Genomic DNA, 25,428 nt, shown 5'->3' with positions numbered 1-25,428 from the left:
CCTCTAACAGCACTCATGTGTAGGCAGGTAGGCCTGCCCTATAAACCTGAGCTCTACAGTCACACAAACCAATTCACTGAAACAAACATAACAGATTGGTTCTGTTTCTCCAGAGAGATTCACTGGTACAAATTTGAGTACCAGGAGAGAGGTGCTACTTTAACAAATGCCTAAAAATGGGAAAGTAGCTTTGGAATTGGGTTATAGACAAGGCTGAAAGAATACTGAAAACACTAAATGGGGGGGGGGGGGGGACACACAAAACTAAGTTGTTTTGAAGAAACAGACACCAGAGGCCAGTCAGGTAAGAACTCAGAGAAATAGAGCTACGGCCTCGTAGCAGATAGTACCATCATCAACAGTGATGGGAGGTACGTGAATACTGAACGCAACTTTAATGAGGTCTCAGTAGGAAATAATAAGTTATCACACCATGCAGGTAAGACAATCTTTGTTACAAAATGGCAAACAGTTGGCTGATTGTGTTTTACTGTGCATGATGGCAGAACTTACATCCAACACCAGGGTATTAAGCATGGGAAATTGGCAAAATGTTGAGTGCTAAAACCACATTTTTTTTCTTGTGACTTCCAGCAACTGAGGGCAAAAGAGATACACTAAGGAATGAACTGATAAGCTAAATGGAACCACACACATACACAAACATGTGACAACTGCGATACAGGTTGAAGCGATACAGCTGCCACTTGATGAGCTCTGACACCAGAAGAGGCAAGAAAGGAGTCCTCCTTGGAGTTGTCAGGGGACATGTCCTTGTGGACACAGTGATGGCAATCTTTTCACCTGCAGCACTGTAAAAAGCTCACTTCCTAGTGCTTTATGTACTCAGTTTGTGGTCATTCGCTATGGGCACCCTAAAATGAATACATCCCCCTACTATACACATCCATTTATATGTCATAGATTTTCCATAATACACATCTGACATTAACCTTCTGGAGACATATTGTGTGCATAGATTAAATAATGTTTTCTAACCAAAATACTTTCATCTTAATTCCTTTTTCCATGAATTTCTGGAAGGGTCCGCATATATAATTTTTGAGGTAACACACATGCATTTCTACATATTTTACTTTCTCTACAGCTATTATCATCATTACATATTAAATACTGACCTACATCATTGATTCTCCGCATCCCTTTCCTTCCCAAGAAAGTATACATGAAGGCTCCGTCTCTTTTCTTTCCCTTCATGTCCCCCACACTTGACAACTACTTCATAAATACTGAGACTGAAGAAATTGTGCCTATTGAACATTTTCAACACTTTTCAAGGAATAGCGAAGAAAATCTGCTCAAAGCTTTAATTCAACAAGGCAATATTTGGTCTACAGAACACAATTCTTCAATTGATTTAATTTAGGGATTATACAGAAACAATAGTCATTCACACTTTGGTTCTCAGAAGCCACTGTCACTGGACTGAGGAGTCATTCTTCTGAGAACCAACAGTCCACATCCCGAGAGAAATATGACACATGATCAGACTGGAGAAACAGAGCGAGCATTTCCATCTTCTGGTTCCTTCCCTACACAGTCACAATAGCTGGAGCTGAGGTGATCCGAAGCCTGGAGCCAAGACCTTCTTCCAGTTCTCCCACATGGAGTCCATGGTCCAAGGACTTGGGACATCCTCTGCTGATTTCCCAGTCGATAAGCTTAGAGATGGAGGGAAGTGCAACAGTGAAGGCATGAAGAGACACCCTTGTGGAATGACCACACTGCAGGCAGAGGATTAGCCTGTGAGTCTCCAAACTGACTCCACATGGCAAACTTCTCAAAATAAAGATATAGAATGTTCTCCTTCATATGACATAGATGAGACTTTTGATGAGCAACCAATAGGACATAAAGGTGAGTTTCTTAGGATTTTATAGAGTGCAGCATGGACTCTGAGGGACACCCTATGATATGCTAACAATTGTTGTGATCAAGATTGTCATCAAGACCAACTGGTAAAAAGTCAGGTGAATATCTCTGGATACGAAACACATGCCCAGCATACTGTGTTCATGTTGGAGCACCAGAGAAAAGGAAATGTCTCCTACATCACAACACTTGCATAAAAGAAGCCATGCTTAACTCCACCTCCAGCAACAGTAGGAGAGCTCTGATTCTTTAATTAAAGCTAACTAACTCGAACAGAAACTCCCCACAAAGGCTAGACAAACTGATAATATGAACTCTTACATTATAATGCCCTATTCCCTCATTTTCGATTTAATCACGGTCATAAAGAAGTCAGTGACCCTAAAGTTATTCCTGGTGGTTAACATCAAGGAGTTACATGAGAGGCACACGATGATCAAGTGATAACCTCTCAGGAGAATCAGTTTTTTTTAAAGTTCCTTGAAAGACAGACACACAGAGGGATCATCCATGCCCCCACACAGGACTGAGTGAGACTGAAATGAGGAGCCAGGTCTCGCACACGGGCGACGGAAGCCCAAGTCCTTGAAGCCAACACCTGCCGCCTTCCAGGGAGTGTGTGAGCAGGGTGCTGATCACAAGCAGAACTGAGCCTCCAACGGTGGCACTCTGATACCCACCACAGGTGCCTCCGCTGGAGACTTCAGCACCAGATAAATTATCCCATCTTCACTCATTGCAGGATCAGGAAACCTAGCAAAGGCAAAGCCGGAACCACACGCTGGCAGTGATGGCAATGTCACAGAATTCAATTCCAAAGTCAGAGAAAGTTTATCGCAAGATGAAAACACACCTGTGTTTATCTTTAGGTTAGCAAACCAGAACAGTAACCACACACACACACACACACACACACGGTATTCTGCCTCACCTCTGGAGCCCAAATGGAGCCAGAGCTACAACACTGAAAAGTATGGTTTGGAAGTACAAGCTCAGGAGTGCATCCAACCAGCATGAACTGTGAACTTGACTGGCTCAGAATGTCTTAAGTCCCGTTGGATTAATTTAACATTTACAGTCATTTCTCAGGGCTTGGAGAGTTCTAACCTTTATGACAGTTTATAGGCCATAATTCACTTGCAGCAAGTCTGTATTGTAGTCTCTATCGACGAAGAAGATTATGATTGCCAAGCTCTGTTACAGGGGAACCTGGGCCTAGAAAACTCACTTGCTTAACCTTGACTCCAAGTATTTTGTCCTACAATTATTCTGCTTAGAAACAAGCTCTTATCTGAGTGCCATCCTTTTAGTTTGCCTTAGAACACAATCTTTAAAACAAAGGGAACAAAACCCCCAAAAAACTAATGTTCACTAGATTTAAAAAGAAATACATTTTAAAGCCAACAGTCAATACTAAAACCATGTAATAGTTTTAACATGAATATGACACATGTTCCCACAGACACAGCAAATTATGTGAAATTAGAGTACTGTGTGGTTATTTAATATTCTACAAGAGAAATAAGCAAAATAAAAGAAGGTAAGTGATTTTAGTAAACATAGTATTAGTGGCCAAAAAGAGCGCCCATCAATGAAAATGAGGGGGAAAAAATGAAAGCATTACAAAATCCCACCATGCATGGAAGCATGAATAAAATATTGCCAGACACATCATTCATGATCTCTACCGATATAATCATTTAAGACATCAAGGCTGGGTTTGGGCTTTTGGGGGGAAGTAGGGAAGGAGTGGGAAAAAATGAGAGCAGCCACAGGCAACTGAAACTAAACTTCATTTCACTGGAAAATCCAATTATATGAGCTACCAAAAAATCAGTGACAAATGATAGTAACAGATGCATATTATCTAAAGCATGTGTGGAAGCCATCAGAGGCATAGACACATATCCATGTGAGCTGAGAGGTGTTTCCTTTTCAGCTCTGTCTAGACAACTTTTACGCAGGGGTGTTTAGTAGTTTCTGCTTTCTTATCATCACTGTTTCGGAACACGGTCAAGAACGGAGCAAAGTCTCATCCATAATTCACAGTGAAGCCTTCCTTGGACTGAATATCCCAGGTCATAAAAATTAGCAGCAGGTGAAGGGAAAAAAAGGTAAAATAAAGCCAGCAACAAAATAAAGCATTCCCCACTTGCAAACCAAATGCACAATAAACTACTTTCTTGACAAATGCAGAATGATTGAACAGTGTGCCATTTGTTGTTTTTTGTCTGACTGTGTAACATGTTTTTGCCATTGCAGAGCTGTTGCAAAATAAAGGCAGAGGGTATATACACAGTCTTGTGAACCTGAGTATCTAAAGCGAGAATGAGACCCTCTACTAAGCACAGATGGAAAGGCGAATCTGAAGGAGAAAATCGAAGATCTGATTAAATTGAAATTTTAGAAAACCATACAAAATTATGAATATTTACGCAAAGAATAAGACGTCTCCTGGTGCCTTTTCTAAACCTGATTTTCCACAATTGCAACTAGTATTCACTCTCCTGGAGCCAACCTACTTATAAAGCACCACCAGCATGAAGAAGGTGTTTGATGCGTTCTTAGAGCAACCTTGCCTAAACACAACCCAACTTTGCACAGTTAAAAACTAAAACAAAACAAAACAACAACAACAACCACCACGACTTGATACAACTTAGGCACTCCATGGATATTAATGCACAATGAATAAATCTGAATGCAGGTTTACATAAGGCAGGGGGTTTTCAGGGGTCCCTTCCAAGCTGTGCAAGTTTGTTTCCAAGATCCCTGCTGCTGGATGCTCAACCAGCCTTTAGGAAATGTGACATTTTCAATGACTTGAAATCATCAGAAGCTAGCAGTTTCATACATGGAATTCTTGCCAACCCTTTTATTTAGCTTCAGTGAGCAAATAATGGCAAGGATGGAGTGGAATAAGAGGAAGATAGCCTGTAAAGTGTTTTTAATTTGTGTTTTTAGATCAAGTCACACCGCAGTAGTCTGGGGTTTCTGTGGAGGTTCTGAAGGCTTGCTTCAGTATAAAGTCCTGTGATGTTTATTATTTTATTTCTTTCTTTTTATTTTATTGCTTTTAAAAAGATGCCGTTACTTAAAAGAACTACAAACAGAGCAGGAGAAAGAGAGAGTGAGGGAGATTGAGAGAGAGGACAGGGCTTGCACAAATGGATGTGTGCACTGTTTCACTCCCCAAAATGCAAGAGCCTGAAACGTCAAAAAGGAGATGCCGCCACGTGCTTCCGCCACCACCTGCTGTTCTCCGAATCACACTGGCAGAGAGCTGATAAGTGGTGGAACAGGGACCCGAACTGGCATCCCTTGGGATGCTGGGCATTGGTGGCACTAACTTAACTCACTGTGCCACGACACTAGCCTCTTTTTGCACGATTTCACTGTTACTATCTTAACCAGAGTGAGGTCAACCGGAAATCGTGAGTAGCAATACATACTTAATGGCAATGGGTTAAAAACTGGGGTTAGTCAGTAGAGCACTCAGCAGAAGGAAGTCATGCTACCTAAATCCAGATTCAACCGACCTGAAAGGGAAAAGTGGATTAAAGCAACTGACTACAATGTCTGTAGAAATAATACAAAAATCTGAAAACAGAAGTCCAATCATTTTCCTCACCCCTTAGAAACTGTTCTTTTTTCCTTGAACAGAAATTCAGTTCCACACATCTGTATGAACTGTTTTATTTGATCTCCTTGGGCCTGCTTCATTCATTACAAAATGAGAAGACTCAACAAGAGAAAATCTAAGATCTTTCCTGTGCTGGCAGGACACAACTGAGTGTCCTTCGCTCAGACCTCAGTAAGTTCATATGCAGAACATTCCAAATTCAGCAAGCACTGTTAAACATGAAACAATACAATTTTCACTTTGCTATGAATGAAAGTCTTCAGGAACAAGTTTGAAAAGGCACCTTATTTTTCAGTATTTCCACCATCAAGCATATTTCTCCTATCAGCAAAATTATTACCTTCCTTTTGCCAAAAAAAATGATAGGAAACTTTGAAAATATATTACCCTGTCCTGCAGCAGCACCTACTATTTAGAAATAAAAGCCAATAATTACTTCTACTGGCATTGTTGCCAAAACCATAGGCAAATGGAATTTGTCAAGGTATTACTCATACATAAAAATATTCTTCCTAAAGCAGCTTCCATTTTTTTTTATTTCCGCCCCCCTCCCCCACCGTTGCCCAACTCTTCTGTTCAATCATAGGAGATTTTCCAACTACAGCTTCCAGTGCTACAAATGTTCATCATCGGACCTTTTGTTTCTAAAAGCAATGTATTTTAAAAAAATCTGAAAACTGGACATGATGTACTGGATTTACTCACTTAAAATGGAGATCTTTGAAAGTGAAGTGGGTTTCAACAATGCCTGTGGTTTTCACTCTAGTTCTGAGAACGTCTTGCTGTGTTGGAATATAATTGGATTGGGCTATTCTGTCCAAGTCGTTCAAATAGCTGAAAAAAAACAAAACAGCACCAAAACAACAATGTTAACAATAAACGCAGCCAACAAAGATCATGGAGCAAGAAGAGAAACCACACACGATCACCGGAAGCTTTCACATTTCTTTGTAATGAGGTAAACAACCCATTTAGGATTAGCTATTATGAAACTCCCACTGAAACGAAAATATTTACACTTCTCTGGCCACAAAGTTCTTTTACTATTTTTAAAAACTGTACTTGAGGACAGTGACTGGCAATCAAGAGAAAGAACACAACTTTTTTTTAAGGTCCACATGAACACAAAACCATGTGTCTGCTTCTTAAAATTCTTCGTTACGTTTTCTGGATCTAACCTGGGGTTGACGCTCCAGACGTAACTCTTTTGCAGGACATTTATCAAAGTCTTTTGGAGAAAGCTGTGAGGAAGGCTGACTGAGATGTTGGTTTCTTTCTACCTGATCATACACACAGGGTAACACAAGGCATGCTTCCTTATCCTGCAGTGTTAAAACCAATATTGTACTTCTCGGTTTTAGTCATTCACCAATACTTTCATCATAGATGTGAAGTACACTGCAAAAGACACATGTAAGAGATGGGAAATGCAATTGGTCTAGCAACCAAGATACTTGTTACGACACCAGCATCCATGATCAGAGTGCTTGGCGAGGAAACCTGGTCCATTCCTGCCTCTAGCTTCCTGCTAATCAAATGCTGGGAGGCAGTGGGTGTTGACTCACGTGGTCAGATCGCTCCCCACCCACGAGAGAGCTCTGAATTTTGTTCTGTACTCCAAATATCACCCTAGTGCAGTCCTGACATTTGTGGGTAGCTGGGGAGTAAACTAGTAGACAAGATTTCTTCTCTGTCTCCCTCAAGTGAATAAAATCAATAAAATAAATGCAGTGGCTCACAACATGCAATGTAATTCTTTGTGTCAAATGGAACAGTCAAAAACTCATGAAAAGTGAGGAAAGGGGGAGCAAATGTACTCAGGCAGTTAAAGGCTTCATGGACACTGAGAGTCCAAGCAGCAGAAGCTAAGACAGGAGGCCATTTCCATCAGGACGAGCTGCCAACAGCACGGAGAAGGAACCATCTCCAACATTTCATGGTGTCTTTTACTAGGGTAAGGTCACGAGTAGGCTACACACAAACTTCAACTAGAGGTCGGGAACATATCTCAGGGGGAGCTGGGAATGTGGAACATCTCTGCAGGCAACATAAGGCCGGTTACAGAGGGCTTCCAACTGTGGTAGCTTAAAATTGGCAACACTCTGAGAAACTGTCCATCAGCCACTTAGAATGTGCCTTTGCAAACAGAAAGGAGCTCACTAAATATTTGATTTATCAGAGACAGGGTTGGAAAGCTATACAAATACTGCAGTAGCAACAAAAGTGTTCTAGGCAGTCAGGTGTATATATATATATGTGTGTGTGTGTATATATATATATAAATTATTGCTATTTGAATGGCTGGAACTAGCAGCTTGGGTTGTCTGCATTCACTGAACAGAAGAGAATCCTATTACCTCATCAGGTTGATTGGTGATAGTCTCTCGGTACAGTCTCTGCCTTTATACATATAAAAGGTTCATTTGAAAATCTTTATAGAGAAGAGGAGGAGGAGGACAGAGAAAGAGAGAGATCTTCTGTTTGTTGCTTCACTCCTCAGAGGGCTGCAAGGGTCAGAGCTGGGCCAGGAAGACTGGAGTTCCAGCTAGGTCTTCCATTGGAATGGGAGGGACCCAACGCTGGGGCCAGTTTCTGTTGCTTCTCCAGCCTTCAGCAGAGAAATGGATGGGAAGCGGTACACTTGGAGACGAGCCAGTGCGCCTAGGAGATGCTGGTGTGGCCAGCAGCAGCTTTTGGCTGCTATGCCATGACACTAGCACCTAACCTCTGCTTTTAGTTCTACATCCATGCAATGACTTCAGAAACTTTGTGGAAAATGCAATTCAAAGACAAAAAAATTTATTTGGGTGCAAAAGCATTTTGCATTCTATACATCATTTTTCTCATCATATCTACTTCCTATGAACTTTCTGGAAACCCCCTTTTAAAGTGTACCTTATGCAAGAAAATGTGACTTAACAGCAACACAAGTCACAACAAGATTTCACTGAAATATTGAGGCATTATTTAATGCATTGCAATAATTCATAAACGGTTCTCTATGTAGAAGTGCTCTGATTTCTAAAAAACAATGCACATTTATATTTCAACATGATAAAACAGGTATTTTGAAAAACTGTGAAAGAGCAAGGGTAACAACACAAATGGTGATTTGACAAGCCTGAGAGACGTCGCCACATCCCTCCTACTGAAAGCAAGATAGCCCCTAAGCACCATGAAGAAAAATCCTTGTGCAACCTCCTTTGCTCTTGAAAAAACGGCCGCGTCACATCTCAAGACATTTTCCTTAAAAAGGTGATTTTTTTTCCAACTTGCCTTCTAACCTCTGTGAAGTCTAGGTTATTCTTTCATCCCTTATTAAACAAGATCATACTGAATTGACACCTAGGTGCCAGGGGTGCTAGGATACAATGTTGGTTTTATAGCAGGGACAAAAAAAGAATCAAACAGTCGCAGTATAAACGTAAGTCCAATAACCTTAAAACTCATGTACACCTAAAGGAAAATGCATAAGATTATGTATTCTTGAAAGGAGAAGCAAAGACTGACTCAGTGAGCCGAGGATATTTCCTTGTGGAAGGAAGGGGGAGGATTACAGAGGCAATGAGATTGAGTTATATATTTACCTTTAGAACCCATATATACAAAAAGATGAGCTAGAGTATTTAATACAGAGGTTAAGAAAATCAGCGTAAAGATTGTCGTGGATAATACAGCGGTGTGCTTACACATTCACTCACACCAAACCACACTACATGTGCCGTGTGCTCTGCCATAAGACAAGGGGGCCCTCGGCAGCCACACCCCATTTATCTCTCTGTCACTATGGCAAAGTGCATGCATCGACCCAAACAGGTCGATGCCTGTCATCTTCTCTCTGCTCCAGATTTATGTCCCTGCAGGTCGATAGCCCTGTCAAACAAACAGAATGACCCGGGGAAGCAAAGTTAATGCCGTGCACACATCTTAAAGACAGAGGGATGCTTCAAATACCAGAGCTGTAGCTTTGGAGTGTGCGTATGCATGCGTACTACACACACAGCAAATCAGGGAAAGCAACCTGTGGGTTGCTTCCCCTCACCTTATTTATTTTATTTTATTTTAATAACAAAGAGAAGCCTTCCTAATTAGGCTTTTATCACAATTTTCTGGGACCACCACTTGGAGCACTTGGATCAAGTTTCCTGTTCCCCCAAAACGGTGCTTAAATGTCACAGTGTTTAATATAACTGAGCATGTACAACAAAGTATGTTCGAGTGATGGGCTGCTTTCCTTGGTGAGGCCACCAGCACTATCCTCCCCCTCCCCAACACCACCCTTTAAGATGTCCCTGCTGCAACTTCCGTCACAAAACAGACAGTTCTTCTGTGGCTCCAGGTATGTCACAGAAACAACACAGGTCAGTTACCCTGCTCTCTGGCTAGCTCCAAGCAAACCATGGATCCACCCAAACTCCGAGTGAATTCAGAGAAGTTCCAAAGACTTTCCTGGAAGTACACTGAAAATAATCCCGTTGTGCACGTTCCAAATGAAGTTACGTAAGTAAGAATCTCTGGAGATATCACTGGGTACACAGGCAACCACAGTGCCGCTACCTCACACACACACACACACACACACACAAGGCAGAGGCAGTTTTCAAACGCTGAACATCAGCAGCTGCCCAAGAACACGTCAGCCAATTGTGCAGTACAACTGCCTTGGAGGTATATTTGACTTGCAAGCAATTATTCATGAGAGTTGAGTTCTGGAGTTATGATTACTTACTACGCCGCCGAGTCATTAAGCTGGTACTCCCGGGATCTGTTGAAACAGGCTTGCACACCACTATCCTTCCACAATCTCTTTATCACTCCAGCGAGTTCTGCCGTCATAAAGCCCTCTTCAGCAGCTCCAGCAAGCACAAAGAGTTGGCGGGCATCATCCTGAACATTCGGCAGCCATTGTTTGGGTAAGAAGGGAGGAAACACGTTAGAGGCAAAGAGGACCAGAGGGAGCATTACAGATAGAAAATTAGACAAGGACAAACTTCCCTCACGTTTTTCACACAAGGGTTACAAATCTCTCTCTACAACCACAATTAAAACAAACTAGCTTAATCAAAGGAATGTATTCATAAATCCCAAGTCTATGTTCTACAACGTTAGTAATATCTATTACCCAGGAAGTCATCTACAAGTGGAAAAAAATGACTAAATTTACACTTCATGAAGGCAACGTGAATCAACAATTCAATTATTTCCTTGTGAACTGTAGAAACTTAAAAAAAAAGAAAGAACAAAGGAACTTCTGTCTCACTCCTTGATCTGCATCATGGTTCTAATTTGGCAGTTACATTAAGAAAGAATATAATTGTTGACACATTTATCATTTCCCATGATACAGTGTTATAAGTATATGGCTTCTTCCCTCTCCCTCTCTCTTCTCTCTCCCTCTCTGCTCCCACCCCCACTACTATTTCCCGAATGATCACAGGAGTGTAGTTCCTTAGTAACAGTTATAAGATTAACTTTGTGCTATTTAAATATCTCATGACATGGTAAGTACAGGTAGAAGTAGAAAATCTAGTATCGCTATACACGGGTATATTTGCATGTTTCAAAATGGGAGTCCTGCTTTGATTCAGGAGTCAAGACATGTATGGCAACACAACTTTCCTACCCAGTACGCTAGTCTCCATTGTACAACTCATCTGTGAGAGTATATATATGTACTTGATTATCTATTATCTACTAATGCTGTACTTTGCCTAAAGGACATGGTATTTGGCCTTTGGGGACTGGGTTATTTCACTAAACATGATGCTCTCCAGTGGGGACCATTTCATTGCAAACGGTAGGATTTCATTCTTCTTCTTCTTCTTTTTTTTTTTTTTTTAGCTGAGTAGTATTCCATAGAGTAGATGGAGCACAATTTCTATACTTTATGGAAGCAATGTAAATGCAGAGATGGGAGAAATCAAGGTAGAAGAAGAATTATTTTCATACAATAGGATTTGGGGGGACACCTCAAAGTATTTATTTCAAATCAATGGGGCACCACTTGGGAGATGTTTGTTAATCTCTGTGGAGAAAAGCAATGATCAGATCTGAATTAGAAACATAAAGTATACTGTTTTAGAAGCTCTGGTGCTACTAATGTAGCCACACATTTATTTTTTTATTTAAGAGTCACACACACACACACACACACACACACATACACACACTCACATTCATAGTTAACATGTGTTGGCTCAACCCCAAAACCCGTAAATGTCCACATCAGCCAAGGCTGGCTGGCACAGGCCGAGGCAGGAACTCAACTCAGGTTGCCTACCCAAGTGGCAAGATCCCAGTACTGCAACATCACCATGGCCTCCCAAGTCGGCATTAACACAAAGATGGAATATGAAGACTAGATCTATCCTCATATTCAATATGAGACAAAGGAACTTTGACTATGAGGCCAAATATTTAGCTATTCAGACCCACAAGTAACAGCATTGACCAAGAGAAACATCATGTGATCCACTACCAAAAGGTGCACCCCAAAATGCAAAACAAACAAAAAGTCAGGTGAAATTAAAAAATATATATATATATATTTTACCTTGTATTTAAAAATATCACTGACATGTGGAACCAGTATAAAAGGAAGTCTTTGAAATCTGGTGTGTATTTTAGACATACAACATGTCTGAATTCAAACCAGAGGTGTGCACATATTTAACAGCTACTTGTCAGTAGCAGTTACCATTCTTTAATCTCCATATCATAGCCTGGTGAATCCAACAACACAGGTACAGAGGAGGCAGGATAGGGTGGAGCTCTTCCCACCCTCCCGTCATAGAGATTCTCCATAGCCTAAGACACACCACTGTGTGCTAAGTGAGTACACAATTCAAGGGCCGTTCTGCAATCAGGTGGGCAGAGGGCAGCATGTGGCGACATGGGCTAGCAGCCTACACCAGCTGACAATAGAGATCCAATCTCTTGCCAATGCCCGAGACATTTTCTTTTCGGCTGGAATTCATCATGACAAATAATTAAGTCTCTCAGCATGAGAAGAAGATATTATTCAAGCATATGTTTCCCATTTTAGCAAATCACAAGACAAATTCATGCCAGTAAAGAGCATGTGCCTCATCTTGTCAGTCAAGTGTCTGAAGTCACTCAGCATGGGTGACACAATTTTAATAAAATTCATCCAGCAAGCCAGATGATCATACGCCAAAGATGTCTGCATTCGGCCATGTGTACGTATGAACGTTACATCATACCTGAGTTCCATACTTGCCACTTCAGTGGCACTTGAGTTCTTGTTACATCCCTCTGCACTTAATAAAAGTTTGTGACAGAACAGACAAAACAGCCTGCCAGTAAGGGTGAAAACATTCTCCTGAAACTTCTGAGGAGGAAGCCTGAAGAAAAGACCTAGCACGCTTTGGGACGTGTATTTATAGACGGCACTTTGTGGCATTCGAAAATGTCTCTCTTGTTTTTTTAAGATTCCACACATAAGTGAGATCATGCAACATTTTTATTTCTATGTATGGCTCATACCACTTTGCAAGAGTCCCCTGGGTCAAAAAAAAAAAAAAAGAAAAACAGGTCAAAGACAAAGAGAGAGCACAAAATCGTGGTGCTCGGAGCTGGCGAAGGAAGGGAAGTGGAGCACTCAGCTGAAAGGACGTGGAACAGCGAGCGTGCAGGACGCACAAGTCACAGAGCCTCCAGGGTGAGCAGGAAAAGCACAGCCAGAGACGTGGTGTTGCCGGAAGGAGTTTTGCTAAGGTAGAGCGGATTTTCACCTGCTCTGACGATCACACAGAAAGAAACTGTGAGATGGGGCATCTGTTCACCTGCTTCACAAAAATAACCATTTTACTAATCTCAGAAAATGCTACAAACCTCAAATGCATACCACAAAATGTATCATTTTCTTAAAACGTGATATTCTCACATATATAAACTCTCCTCCTCATGAGAACCTGACCGGAATATGCCACTCCACTTCCCTGCTTCCGGGTCACGTATTGGAACAGGAAAGCACTGTAGAAGTTATTTTACCTAATCATTTGCTTTACAAGGTGAGAAACAAAACAAAATCAAGGTGCAGATAGGTTCAGCAACTCATCCCAAGTCCCAAAGCTAGTCACCCAATCACATCCATTAGTTTGAGCTAACAGAGTGCAGCAACCATCTAAAACGGGATACATTTCCAAACTGCGCAACCATGGACATGACTCTGAACAATGTAAGTTTCTTCTGAACATTCACAAACATAAACATGTATGAACCAACACAGTGTGACAAGAGGTAGAAAATGCAGAGAGATTACTGGAGATGAGAATGTGATGCGGTCTGGAAAGCTACAGGTGAGTCATGTAGCTTACAGGAATTCTTCCGTGGTATTAGGGGGAAATAAAAGGATGTTCTTTTCCAGGCCATTAACTGATAACAGCAAGGAAAAAAATAAATCTTGGAGGAAACCCAGTTAAAATATTTTCAAATGAATCAGAATTAAACCAAAATGATTTAGAGAATACAAATTCCAGCACAGGGAACCAAGTGCTCTGGGAACCCAGAAGGGGATCTGAAATGCGTTTGTGCCAGGAGACAAATAAGAACCAATCTTCCCTTCTGTGGAGGGTTAAGGCAGGATGTCCTTAATTAGGGACGGCTCACTTTATGTCAAGCTGTCACCTAATTGACAAGAATTCACAGGAACCTACCCAGGATGGGGAGACACGACCCTGAAGGTGCATGCTGGCTGTCTTCTCCAATATTACAGATCATAAAAGGTAAGAAAGGGTAGCTTGCAGTGTAGATACAGTGCAGACAAAGGAGCATTCTTAAGGCAACAGATAGCAACTCCCAGTTGGGTAAGAGAACCCTTTGTAAAAATCAAGGGTCCTAAAATGCGAAAAAGGGAAGGGGGCAGCTTTCGCTGCACTGCAACAGAATGGGTAAATGAGATTAAGAGTTTAAACAGAAAATATCAAAAAGCCCTTCTAAAATAGAGGCTATGAGATGTGATAAAGAATTATTGAAAAAAAAAAAGTTGGTACCTTTGAATTTCCGGCCCCAGGGAATAACACAGTGATATCGTGACGGACAGACAGGAAGTCTCCTTCTGTGGGTGAGCTTATGACATTACTACAGCGAGCCAGTGATCTTGACTACAATGAATTTTCACATATCTCATCTACCACATCTTATCAGAGCTAGCACACCCTTGAGGAAATCCTAAGAGCGTTGGTGGGTTCATCGCTCCGTGACTCAGATGGCCAACCTCAGACACGGAGCACCTGCTTACATTAAGTTACGTAAACGTAAGACACATTTTCTCTGAAAACAGAAATGTGATCAAAGTAGAAATGACTCCGGGCAAGATGACAGGAAGTCATTTTTCTCTTTGTTTAAAAGGGTGAAGAAGCCCAAAAATAAAATCATCTCGGTTACTTTTAAATTAAATTGCAAAGTGCAAACTTTTTGATTAAATCGCAGCACATTTAGAATGAAGTATAAGCTTGTTACATTAAGAAGGAAAGTGACTGATAAATGTGCCACAAAAATGGAACTCACAAACATTTTTATGAGTTTTGTAAATGTGCATATCGGTAATTTCAAATTAATAAAATAAAACAATATTGATATGTATGTGTCTTCGTTGGGACTCCACAGAAACTAATGTGAGCATAGATACAGAAATAATTGACAAGTGAACAGAACAAAGTAGAAATAAACTGTGCTAGAAATGCACGTTACATTTCCGTTAATGTCCTTTTTACTACATATATCTAGCAATGTGTGTCAGAACCAAAAAATATACAACACCATGCCTCCCTATCTTAGGTCTCAAATGTAAACTAGGCTACTACTTCCACAAATAAATCAGATATTCACATGGAAAAAAAACTATCAAGTAAAAGCATCCAAGAACAGTTTGAAAAGAGAAGACTAGCAAAGTGGGACTGAACTTTTCAGATACGGAACGCACAGGATAGGGAGAACGGTGAAGCATTCACAAAAGTCAGTAGTGGAGACAGCAACCGTGAACGTACATGGTGCAGGGGACACGGGAAAACAGCAGCAAAAGATGTGATCATTCAGAAAGCATTGGGTGGTAATGAGATAAGCATGGAGAGAGTGAAGAATTATGTAGCTCCTGCCTCAAGGCTTCCAAAATAAGGCACCAATGGATTCCAGAACAAGCACTGAAATGAACGTTAAAACTTGCCCTCCCCTCAACAAAAAAAAATATGTAAAAATAATGCCAGGTTTTGGCAAATTTTTGATTGTCAGAGGATGTTGTAACAATAGGAAAACAATAACGGGAATTTACAACACATAAACTACCATAATACTAAAGGCAATAATAGATCAAATGTGCGGAATTTTGCATTGTGCAAAGGGTTAAAATGAATGTTAACAAATACAGGTAAGGAAAAGATATTCAAAACAGCAAGACTCCAACCGGAATAAAACGAACAAACAGGAAAAAATAAACATATCCTGAATAAGGTCAGGGGAAATTGGATACTCCCAAGTTGGAAATTCAATTAAAACTGACCTAAGATTTACAATTTACAAGTCAGCAAAGTGTTTTTTTTTAATTATTAATGCAAGAGTCTTAAATGCTGGCTGCTGAGTGGGCTAAGAGAAGGAAGACATTGTCAGAAATTGCTGTGAGCCAGGTACAACCTTTCTCAAAAGTCACCTGGCCAATCTGGCAGGCAGACACAGATGGACAAATAATGAAAATAAACAACAATATCATTGGAATGGACAGGCACCCTTAGGTAGGGAGCAAGGTAGGATGCTAAAAGCACATTCCTAACCCTAACCCTCACAGCCCAAGGCACTTCACATAAGAACTTTTCAAACTCTCTTTTCATGCAGGACCAATCTTTTATTTTATTCTTGTGTCTTTCCCAACTTATTTCCAAACTAATGGTACTAAAATTCAAACAGCCTATACAACAGAAACTCTTACTTAAAAACGAGCAGAGGTAACAGATTCCTCTGCCATCTGCTATAAACCAGTCTAAATGCACAAGTTCATTTCCCCGTTTACCTGCAGCGTGAGAAAGGCACATAAAATGTAACAGGAACCAGCAAAGGACAAGGAAGAAATACAAACAGGTAAAATGTTTCAAAAGGACTCTACACACCAGAAAAGTAGATACTAAAAAAAGACAGTATTTCTCATCACGGATCAGTGGTGAGACATTCAAGAGTTAATAACATCTGAGTTAGTGACACTGGGAATAATACGGTTAAGGATGCACATTCAGAAAGAAGGCCGTTCAGGAAACGCCTGGGGTGACCCAAAGGGAGAAGCCATGGTTCCAGATGCTTGCACCCCATATTGGTAGATCCAGGTCATGTCTCAGCTATGATACACTTCAGATCCTGGCCCCTGCGACCAACCAAACATGGGCGACAACATCGGTTCCTGGCTCCTGGCTTTGTCTTGGACCAGACTGGCTGTGGTAACCATGGAGATTGAAACAATGGACAAGATGGCTCTTTGCCTCTTGCTCTTCTTCTGTCACTCAGCCTTTCAGATAAACAGATGGATACATAGATGAATGGATGGATGGAAAAATAAAGCCTATGGTCTATTGCTTGTCTTTGGAAAGCCGATCTGGTGGCATTTACCAAAATTAAATATCTGATTATTTTTCAATTTGGCTCTAATGCTTCTAGGAATTGATATTGCAGAAACACAAATATATTCAGACTAACTTTTAACATAGCTCCTTATTTACAGAGTGATTTTCCCTTGATTTTATCTAGCACATTTACTGGCATTGTAACACTCAGCAGCAATGGCTCCTGCTCTGCCCACGCCATGCTTAGTTGATCTCAGCATGGCTAAGAACAGTTCCCAGGACTAGCTGGGGTTTTCAGCATGGAGTGGACCACTGGGAAGCCACCTGCAGGTATGCAGACCTCTGTGCCAGTGAGTTCGGGATGACAGCAGGTACCAGGACACATCCTGAGAGGCAGACAGCAGCACAGCCAAGCAACACCACAGAGAGCAAAGAGGAGCAAAGTGGTCCCCAACACAGACCCGGAGCAGTGCAACGCCACTGCAGAAAAGAAGGCACGTGCTGAGAGAGTCACCTTTCCCAGTGGGCCCTGAACCTGAGCAGAGTCCCTTTTCAAAGAGTAAGAGTGGAGCAGTAAACCAACACTGAGAAAGTAACTGGAGAATAAAGTGCTCGCATCCCTTTAAGCTTTGCTGCACCGTCCCCGAAGTGGAGGGCACTCAACCTTTCTCCTATATATGTGGCATCTAACTGCACAAAACCGTAGAACTGAATTTAACCTATCGCTTCAACAGAATTGGCATAAAGTACATCACCAGAAAATCAATGATCCTGAGGTCTATTTAGAATTCTCAATTCATCAATATTAAATTTATATGAACTTTCTTGAAGGGGAAAAGAAACACTTTAAACAAATGTGGTCCTGTGAATTCTAACAAAAATATTTTTTAAGGAATTCAAGAGCAAATACCTGGCAGAACTGAAAGCACCAACCAGTCCTTGCTGTCACTCCAAGCTTCCTAATCATGGACACCCTAAGAGGCAGCGGGCAATGGCTTAAGGAGCCTAGTCCTTGCTACTCACGGGGAGACCTGGATTGGCTTCCTGGCAGGCATAGTTAGCAGATTTCTCTAATGTCTAACTTCAGATGTTTCCATTTACGTTACTTTCCTATCAGGCACGGACTGAGTCTATATGTTAAAAAAGCTAGCATACAATAAAACAAAAAAACCTCTCCACACAAAACTTCACTATTTTAGTAGTTAACACACACATACTTAGTAATGAAGATATGGAACTAAGAAGATGAACAGTATTAGCAAAAATATAAAACATCTACTGTGTACCAGAATAGTAAGAGTTCACATAAATTTTCCAGCCATATTAAGTTTTAGATCAGTTTTAAAAAAGCATTAAAGTCAAATGGAATGATATAAACCTAACTAACTTGAAACTAACAGATTAAGCAACCAAAAGTAGGCTGAAAAGTAGGCTGAAAGGAAAGAAGAAATAGAATGTTTTATGGACCAAGGTCACTTCCAAGTGAACTGGCATCAAGTTTTGGAGTTAAACACCCAGCCCAGAGCCTGGACCATATGACTTTCGACCGTCTTTCTGGTAGAACAAAGCAGCGGAACCAGCTAGTTAGGCTAAAGATCTTCATCTCTAAAAATCTGACAAATGTTTTTTAACAGTCTATATATCCCTTCTCTGATGATAAGCAAACCTTTCCACTGTTTTATCACTTGCCATGAGACTGTGTTTCAAGTCTGGCATGATTACAAATAATCAGATGTTAGGATTCCAAACGATAAAAAAAAAAAAAAACACTTTGAAGATTGCCAGTATAATTAAGCCATGTATCCAGTTGGAACAACTAAAATCTGTCATGAGGAGAGCGGGACACCTGGTATAGGGCAGGGAAACAATACACTGCAATGATTGTTGAGTGATCCATGTCACGGGATAAAGTAGCAAAGCAGAGCTCCACAGGGGAGATTACCCCACCCTGTAAATTACACAACCCTGGCTCATTCCACTCACTACTTCCTTCCTGACTTGGGTGATGAGACTTGATAGGTGACGAGTTACCAGGTAAGCTACTGTTTTTACCCATCGGACCTGCTCCATCCAATCCCATCTCTTACCGCCCGAGCAGACTCGCCGAAGTCTATCTTGAGCCGTCCCATGGCCCTGATGATGGCGATGATGGACTGGATGGTATTGCTGTAGACCACGGCTTTGTACTGTTTGCATTCCTCTTCCGAGTAGCCGGCTTCATGGATGATTCTAAAGAGACACAAGGGTCAACCAGGACATGGACTTGCTTTGGCGAGAGGAGACACTTGAACAAATTCAGTCTTTTAAATCTACTTACTTCATCTGCTTCACAATTGTGCTTTTCCCAGATTCACCAGCACCTACAAAAATAAAATAAAATTAGAGATTTCCCACTTTATGATTATCATAGATTTCTGGCACCCAACACACACACACACATGCACACACAGTTTCTTAGAGTTGAATTGATTTCTATTAAATTGAGATACAATATATCAAATATGTAGGTAGAACAAATCTAAAGATTGAATGCATAAAATTAAGAGTATAGCTAATAATAACTCTACTGTATTCAGTCAGGTAGTAGAATAGTAAGTAAAGCCTTCGCCTGCAATTTTAGCATCTCCCATGGATGTTGGCTCAATTCCCACCTGCCCCTCTTCCAATCCTGCTAATGGCTCAGGAATGTAGCAAAACATGGCCCAAGTGCCTGGCCTCTGCATCCACATGGGAGATGGGGAAGAAGTTCCTTGTTCTTGCCATCAGCCTGGCGCAGGGCTGGCCATTGGGAACTTCTGGAAGTGAACTAGCAGATGAAAGCTCTTTCTCTGTTTCTTCCTCTCTCTCTGTTTCGATCATTCCCCTCTGTCTAACTCTCAGAAATAGATGATTTTTTCATTAATTTTTTCATGAAAGGCAATTCACAAGATAGAGAAGGAAAGTCTTCTATAGAGATTTATCTGTTGGTGTTCACTCCCCAAATGGCTACAACAGCCAGAGCTTCTTCCAGGACTCCCACGTGGGAGCAGGGGTCCAAGGACTTGAACCATCCTCTGGTGCTTTCCCAGCTGTTAGCAGGGAGCTGGATCAGAAATGGAGCAGCTGGGATTAGAAGTGGCGCCAATGTGGGAAGCTGGTGCAGCAGGCAGAGGCTTAACTGGGTCCACCCAGGGGCTGGCCCTTCAAATAAATACATCTTTAAAATATATCTGTTGTGTTGTATTTAAGAATTTTAGTACATTGCTACATCACAGCTGTTCTTCCTTCAGTGGGTTCACTGATATATGTTGACTAAAACTAATTTAAGGTGCTTCAGTTGAAATTACACGAGATTGGATTTTTTTAATGCGTCTGTGAGATCACAGCAACAATGACAGCAGTTCTTTCGGCTGAGTTGATTTCATTTAGCAGGAAGTGCTAGACATATGAGACATATTTATGACAACTTTCATTTCACCTGTTCATTTTGAAATAAAGTGCACTGCGTTTGCACTTCAGAAAGAACATGGACTTACGGGATAAATGTGTGTGCATGTACAGGTACACCACTGATTACTAAAACTATGCACACAACTATTATTCCACTGAGTTGCCCGTTTGCACCACTGAGGTGTGCTGCACATACAACGCAGGGCAGATGTCTGTGCAATCTCCATTACTAAACACCCAACACAGAGCCAGGCGTCCTTGCTGGCACAGAGATGCAATCAATAGTGCGCTAAACCAAGTCAGCTTCCCCTGCGTCCTGTCTTTCACACAAGACAAAAAAAGCCAGGAGGCATTTCCCAAGTTCTCTATCTTGTTAAATGTGGGATCTGTCCATGATCAAAGTCCCCAGGGCTCTACTCGCCTAAGAGGAACCTATTACTAATGAAATCACCAGTTACAAAATAGGGAGCTCTTAAACTCCATTTCTTCTCAGCAGCTGCTGCCACCTATATATATATATATATTTTCTTTTTTTTTACTTCTGTTATATTTTTAATTTTATGATACAATTCTATAGGCTCTGAGATTTTCCTTCCCCCTCCCTACACTTCCTTTCCCCATCTTATTTCCCCCATACTATCACAACAGTATAATCCTTCACAAGCAGTCATAAGTCCATCATTCTGCTATTATGTCCTGACATTGCTGGTACAGACAATGGCACACAGTTTAGCATCCTACTGTCAAGATATATCCAACAGTTTCACTGGGAGTTCATCTTTGATTTGGAAGTAGAGCTGCATGCTGCATTGTATCTTCACATCTGGATATGACAGTCTCTATTACACAGTTATTGTACATTCAGTTACACGAAAAGCCATAAAACAAAATCAACAACAGGAATAAAGTAAAAACAAAAAAAACTTGTAACACCATGGAGTTAAGTAACATGCTACTGAATAACCAATGTGATGATGAAGAAATGAAAAAGAAAACATGTAAGCTTCTTGGAGAAAAGGATGTTCCCTTGTGATCTATGATTCCTTGAAGCATTGAAGAAGCAACTGTTTTGCCTCTCTCTAGCTGCCATCTTTCTAGCAAAATGGATGAAGTATGTGTCAAGCTCCTTTGCATTCCTGGCCATGGAAGACACGTGAACTCAGAATGTGAATAAGGAAGATGCGACTGGTCTGTTTGGATGCCTACGCCCACCCCCTTGGCCAAGGCTGCATCTGCTGCAGGAATTTGCTACTGCTGCTGAGACAGCTCATGGGTTGCATCAGTGTGCCTGTTCAGCAGTATGCGACCACACAGAGCTCCCCAACACCCCCTGTTGTTCATGCATCAAACCTTCACGTGTGCTGTGTTGGCTGTCAGAAGGCACTTTGCTCTGCTTCTTCCTGCTACCCTTGTGACCCTCGACCAATCATCAAGCATATCTTTTCTGTCAGGCCTTCCTGGCCCACTCCACACATGTGACTCCATGTAGCTGTCCCTCACTGTGCACACATCGCTTGCAGATCTCAGCAGCCTAAGCCTGTGCTGGACACCCAAGCAATGACCCAGAAATATACTTAAATAGATGTCAGTTCTTTGCAACTGACACAATTCTCCCTCTGCTAGGTTCTCTCTCTAACCACAGAGCAGACAATATCACTCATCACCATCATCACCCCAGAAAAGACAAATATCATCATTATCATCACCATCACTACCATCATCATCATTACTGACTTCTGAGAACAGGTCATGTTTAAATGGTCTATTTTAAAATCCAAGGAGAAAGCTGTCTAAATGTGACTTGCGGTTTGACAAGCCAGAAATTTCCCCCTCTACCATCTCCTCACATTCAACAGAAAAGCAGGCCCTGAATAAACAAGGAGGCCCTTCTTCCTTTACAGAGAGCGTTTGACTCTTGCAGGGCCTCTGCCAATAAAAAAAAGAAAAAAAAAGCTCCAAGATAAACACCCCATTATTTATTAATCAGCAGCAAAGCAAGCACGTTGGGCTCTGTGACAAGCAACACTGCAGGCATGAAGGGGGTGGGGTGGGGAACCCAGGTAACACCCCAGCTGTCTCCAGCAGGGCTGTCTCCAAGAGGCCCCTCGTGCTTTCCAGGACTGGTCCAGCACCCCTGGCTGCTGTGTTGTGCTGTGAACATCCACAGTGGAAGAGTCACCCACAGTTCATTGTTAGTACAACACCTCAAGGGCCAGAGAGAGGCTGGAGATGTGTAAGCAACCAGGGCCACACAAAGGGAATACTGCTTCTGGGTAAGCTGGGTCTGAACAGAGAACCGATCTCTAACAAGAAAAGAACCAACTTTTTCTGATGCCAGATATTCCCTTTAACTTCAGATCCACTTTTTCTCATCTCCTTAAAAGGCATATTTGTTTATTTGAAAGTCAGAGTAATAGAGAAAGAGATATGCACAGAGGGAGAAACAAGAGCGAGAGAGATCTTCCATCTGCTGGTTCACTCCCCCAAAAAAGCCACAAAGACCAGCTTGACCCAGCCAAGCCAGAGTTAGCAGCCAGGAGCTTCTTCCAGGTCTCCTACAGGGGTGGTACAGGCCCCTACACTTGGGCCACCTTTCACTGCCTTTCCCATGAGTGGGATTGCCAGGATTCAAATTGATCGCCACATGAGATGCTGTCCTCCAACGTGGCACCCTTAACCCACGAGGCCACAATGCCCCCAATTTATATCTCTTAAAACAATTGGTGATGGGAGGTAGTTAGCCAGTTTTGGAATGGACACAGTAGCTTTGTGGTTCAAAAAAAAATTTGAAATCTGTTTAATAGCCAAAGATTACAATTTCCTTCTTTCTTCCAAGTCATAAGGTACTCTTTGTGGTACAGCTATCCAGAGGCAGAAACCCTGCAGGAAACTCTCAAAGCATGTGGATTCTTATGTGGTGAGGTAGACAGCTAGTTCAGGGTCATGAGCTTGGAAGCCGCTCCCCCCGACCACCTAGATGTTCCCTGAAGCCCACCTGTGATGCTCCGCAATGATCACCTGGAATCTCAGACTCCCCTCATAATGCCCATGATAGGGAGGGGCTCGCTCTCTTGGTCATGTGCCTCCATCGCTCTGACACTCTCAACTCTTGACCTCCCCAGTACCTGCTTGCTCTCTGGCTTCCCAAGGACAGACTCCAAGGACAGGTACCCCTGAACATGCCCCTTTTGTGTCTGTATTCCTCACCCTCTGTTCACTGCTTGGGCAGGACAGTGAAGATGTCAATGGTAAGATGCTTTGTATGTCTAATGTGTGTACTTTCAAGAGTTCCAGGAGAGGTGAGGCCTAGCGATAACGGAATGTGGGCAGAGAAGCCAGAGAAAGGTGAAGGTCTGCAGGTTATTCATTGTATGTCTCTTAGGATAACTTACATTGTTGTGGAAGCTGGTACATAGGTCTTCAGTTTAAGGGATGGACTTCATGGAAGGGACCATTTGTTCCTCTCAGGGGTTTGATGGACTGGATTGCCGTATGGACTTGTGATTTGCTATTTCTAGTGGGCCCTGTTATCACCAAGCTTGGTTAATAAAGACTCCTTAATAACCTTAGACTTGTCTGACGTGATCTCACTCACAAACCAGCTCATGTTTTTCAGTATTCACTTCCACATTAAGCAACTCCCAAGGGGGTAAGTACAAAATCACGTGATTGAGGTTGTAGCATTCTAAGCGATGATGTTTTCTGCAAAGTCCAGGGCAGGAGCAAGGCTCCATGGCACTTCCACCCCATCAAAAGCAACTACTAGTAACAAGGATCGTGCCGAGCGACCCGAGTGCATGCAAGATGAATACGGGGCCCACTGGTTGAGCTCACTAAGCAATGCGTAAAGCAGCTATGCACAAAGTGGCCACTGCTTCCTTTGGGTGGGCCTTCCGCAAGGCAGGGGCAGATGTGAAAGTATGTACAGTGAATGCTCAGGCTGTGAAGTTTAGACAGCCTTCTCCCAGGTCTCCTGTGGAGCCCCAGCAGCTGTGTTAGTGAAATTCAAGCTCAGCAGTGACAAGATTGCCTTGGGGCAGGACAGGCATGGAAACCCTACGGGGAAACTCATTTGCATAGGGGGGAATGGAAAGGGAAAGGCATTCAAGTTAGCAGAGGAGAAAGTTCTAGTCACTGTTGACTGGGTTCTAATTCCACTTTATCATTTGTATAAGTCATTCAGCCTTATACAAATGATAACCAGTACCTTGGCCTCTGTTGAGGAGTAATAGGGGACATATTTAAGTTTTCACAGCTGGCAAAGTATTTCTTAAAAACAGAAACCTCTGGCCCTCCCACAGCACTTATTATTATTATTATTATTATTATTATTATTACTATTATTAAAGAAAATCTGTCTTGCTTAAGGTCAAACTCCTACCAACTACTACTGGCTGGCAGCCATGGGAGAGCAGCCCAACATCACAGGCTGACATGGCCACGTGCTGCGTTTACTTGGTACATGCAGCATTAGGGAGAGCTCGACTCTCCCATGGGGAAATCTCAGCTACCAAGAGCAGTCACAAAGTAAAAGTGTCTACACTGAGGAAAGCCAAATGAAAACGAAAATTACAAACAAAATGCCGCCAAATTACGAAGCCACTTCTGTATATCAGTCTTCCCTGCGAGATGAACAAGAAGAAAATCCTCATGGAGAAGCCAAGAGGTTAAAATACAAATTAAAACAAATTTAAGGATTCACTGTCCCAGGTTGAAGGAAGGAAGATCCTCTTTCCTGTTTGTCCTGAGGGCTTGTGTAATTGTAAAAACCCCTTTCAGCCTCCCTTTGAAATGTATATCTAACAGGTCTATAAACCTCACCTAAGGAAATGGGCAGCTTTAAGGCACAGCTTCTTCCTGGGAATCTTTCTTTGAAATGCAAATATTCTCCTAGGAGAC

General features: G+C 41.9%; 1 protein-coding gene across 1 annotated transcript in view; it reads right to left on the bottom strand.

The window, feature by feature from the left end:
• The window catches only part of GNAI1 (G protein subunit alpha i1), a 75,060-nt gene that overhangs the window by 7,088 nt on the left and 42,544 nt on the right, over positions 1–25,428 (bottom strand). The window contains exons 2-5 of the mRNA XM_004591345.3: positions 19,418–19,460; positions 19,188–19,329; positions 10,266–10,423; positions 6,242–6,370 (exon numbers count right to left, since the gene is read on the bottom strand). Coding sequence (XP_004591402.1) covers positions 6,242–6,370; positions 10,266–10,423; positions 19,188–19,329; positions 19,418–19,460 — 472 coding nt within the window. The remainder of the gene's footprint in view (positions 1–6,241; positions 6,371–10,265; positions 10,424–19,187; positions 19,330–19,417; positions 19,461–25,428) is intronic.

Source organism: Ochotona princeps, chromosome 32, assembly GCF_030435755.1.
Source record: "Ochotona princeps isolate mOchPri1 chromosome 32, mOchPri1.hap1, whole genome shotgun sequence".
NCBI classification, from domain to species: Eukaryota; Metazoa; Chordata; class Mammalia; order Lagomorpha; family Ochotonidae; genus Ochotona; species Ochotona princeps.
This window is presented reverse-complemented; position numbering and strand designations above follow the sequence as displayed.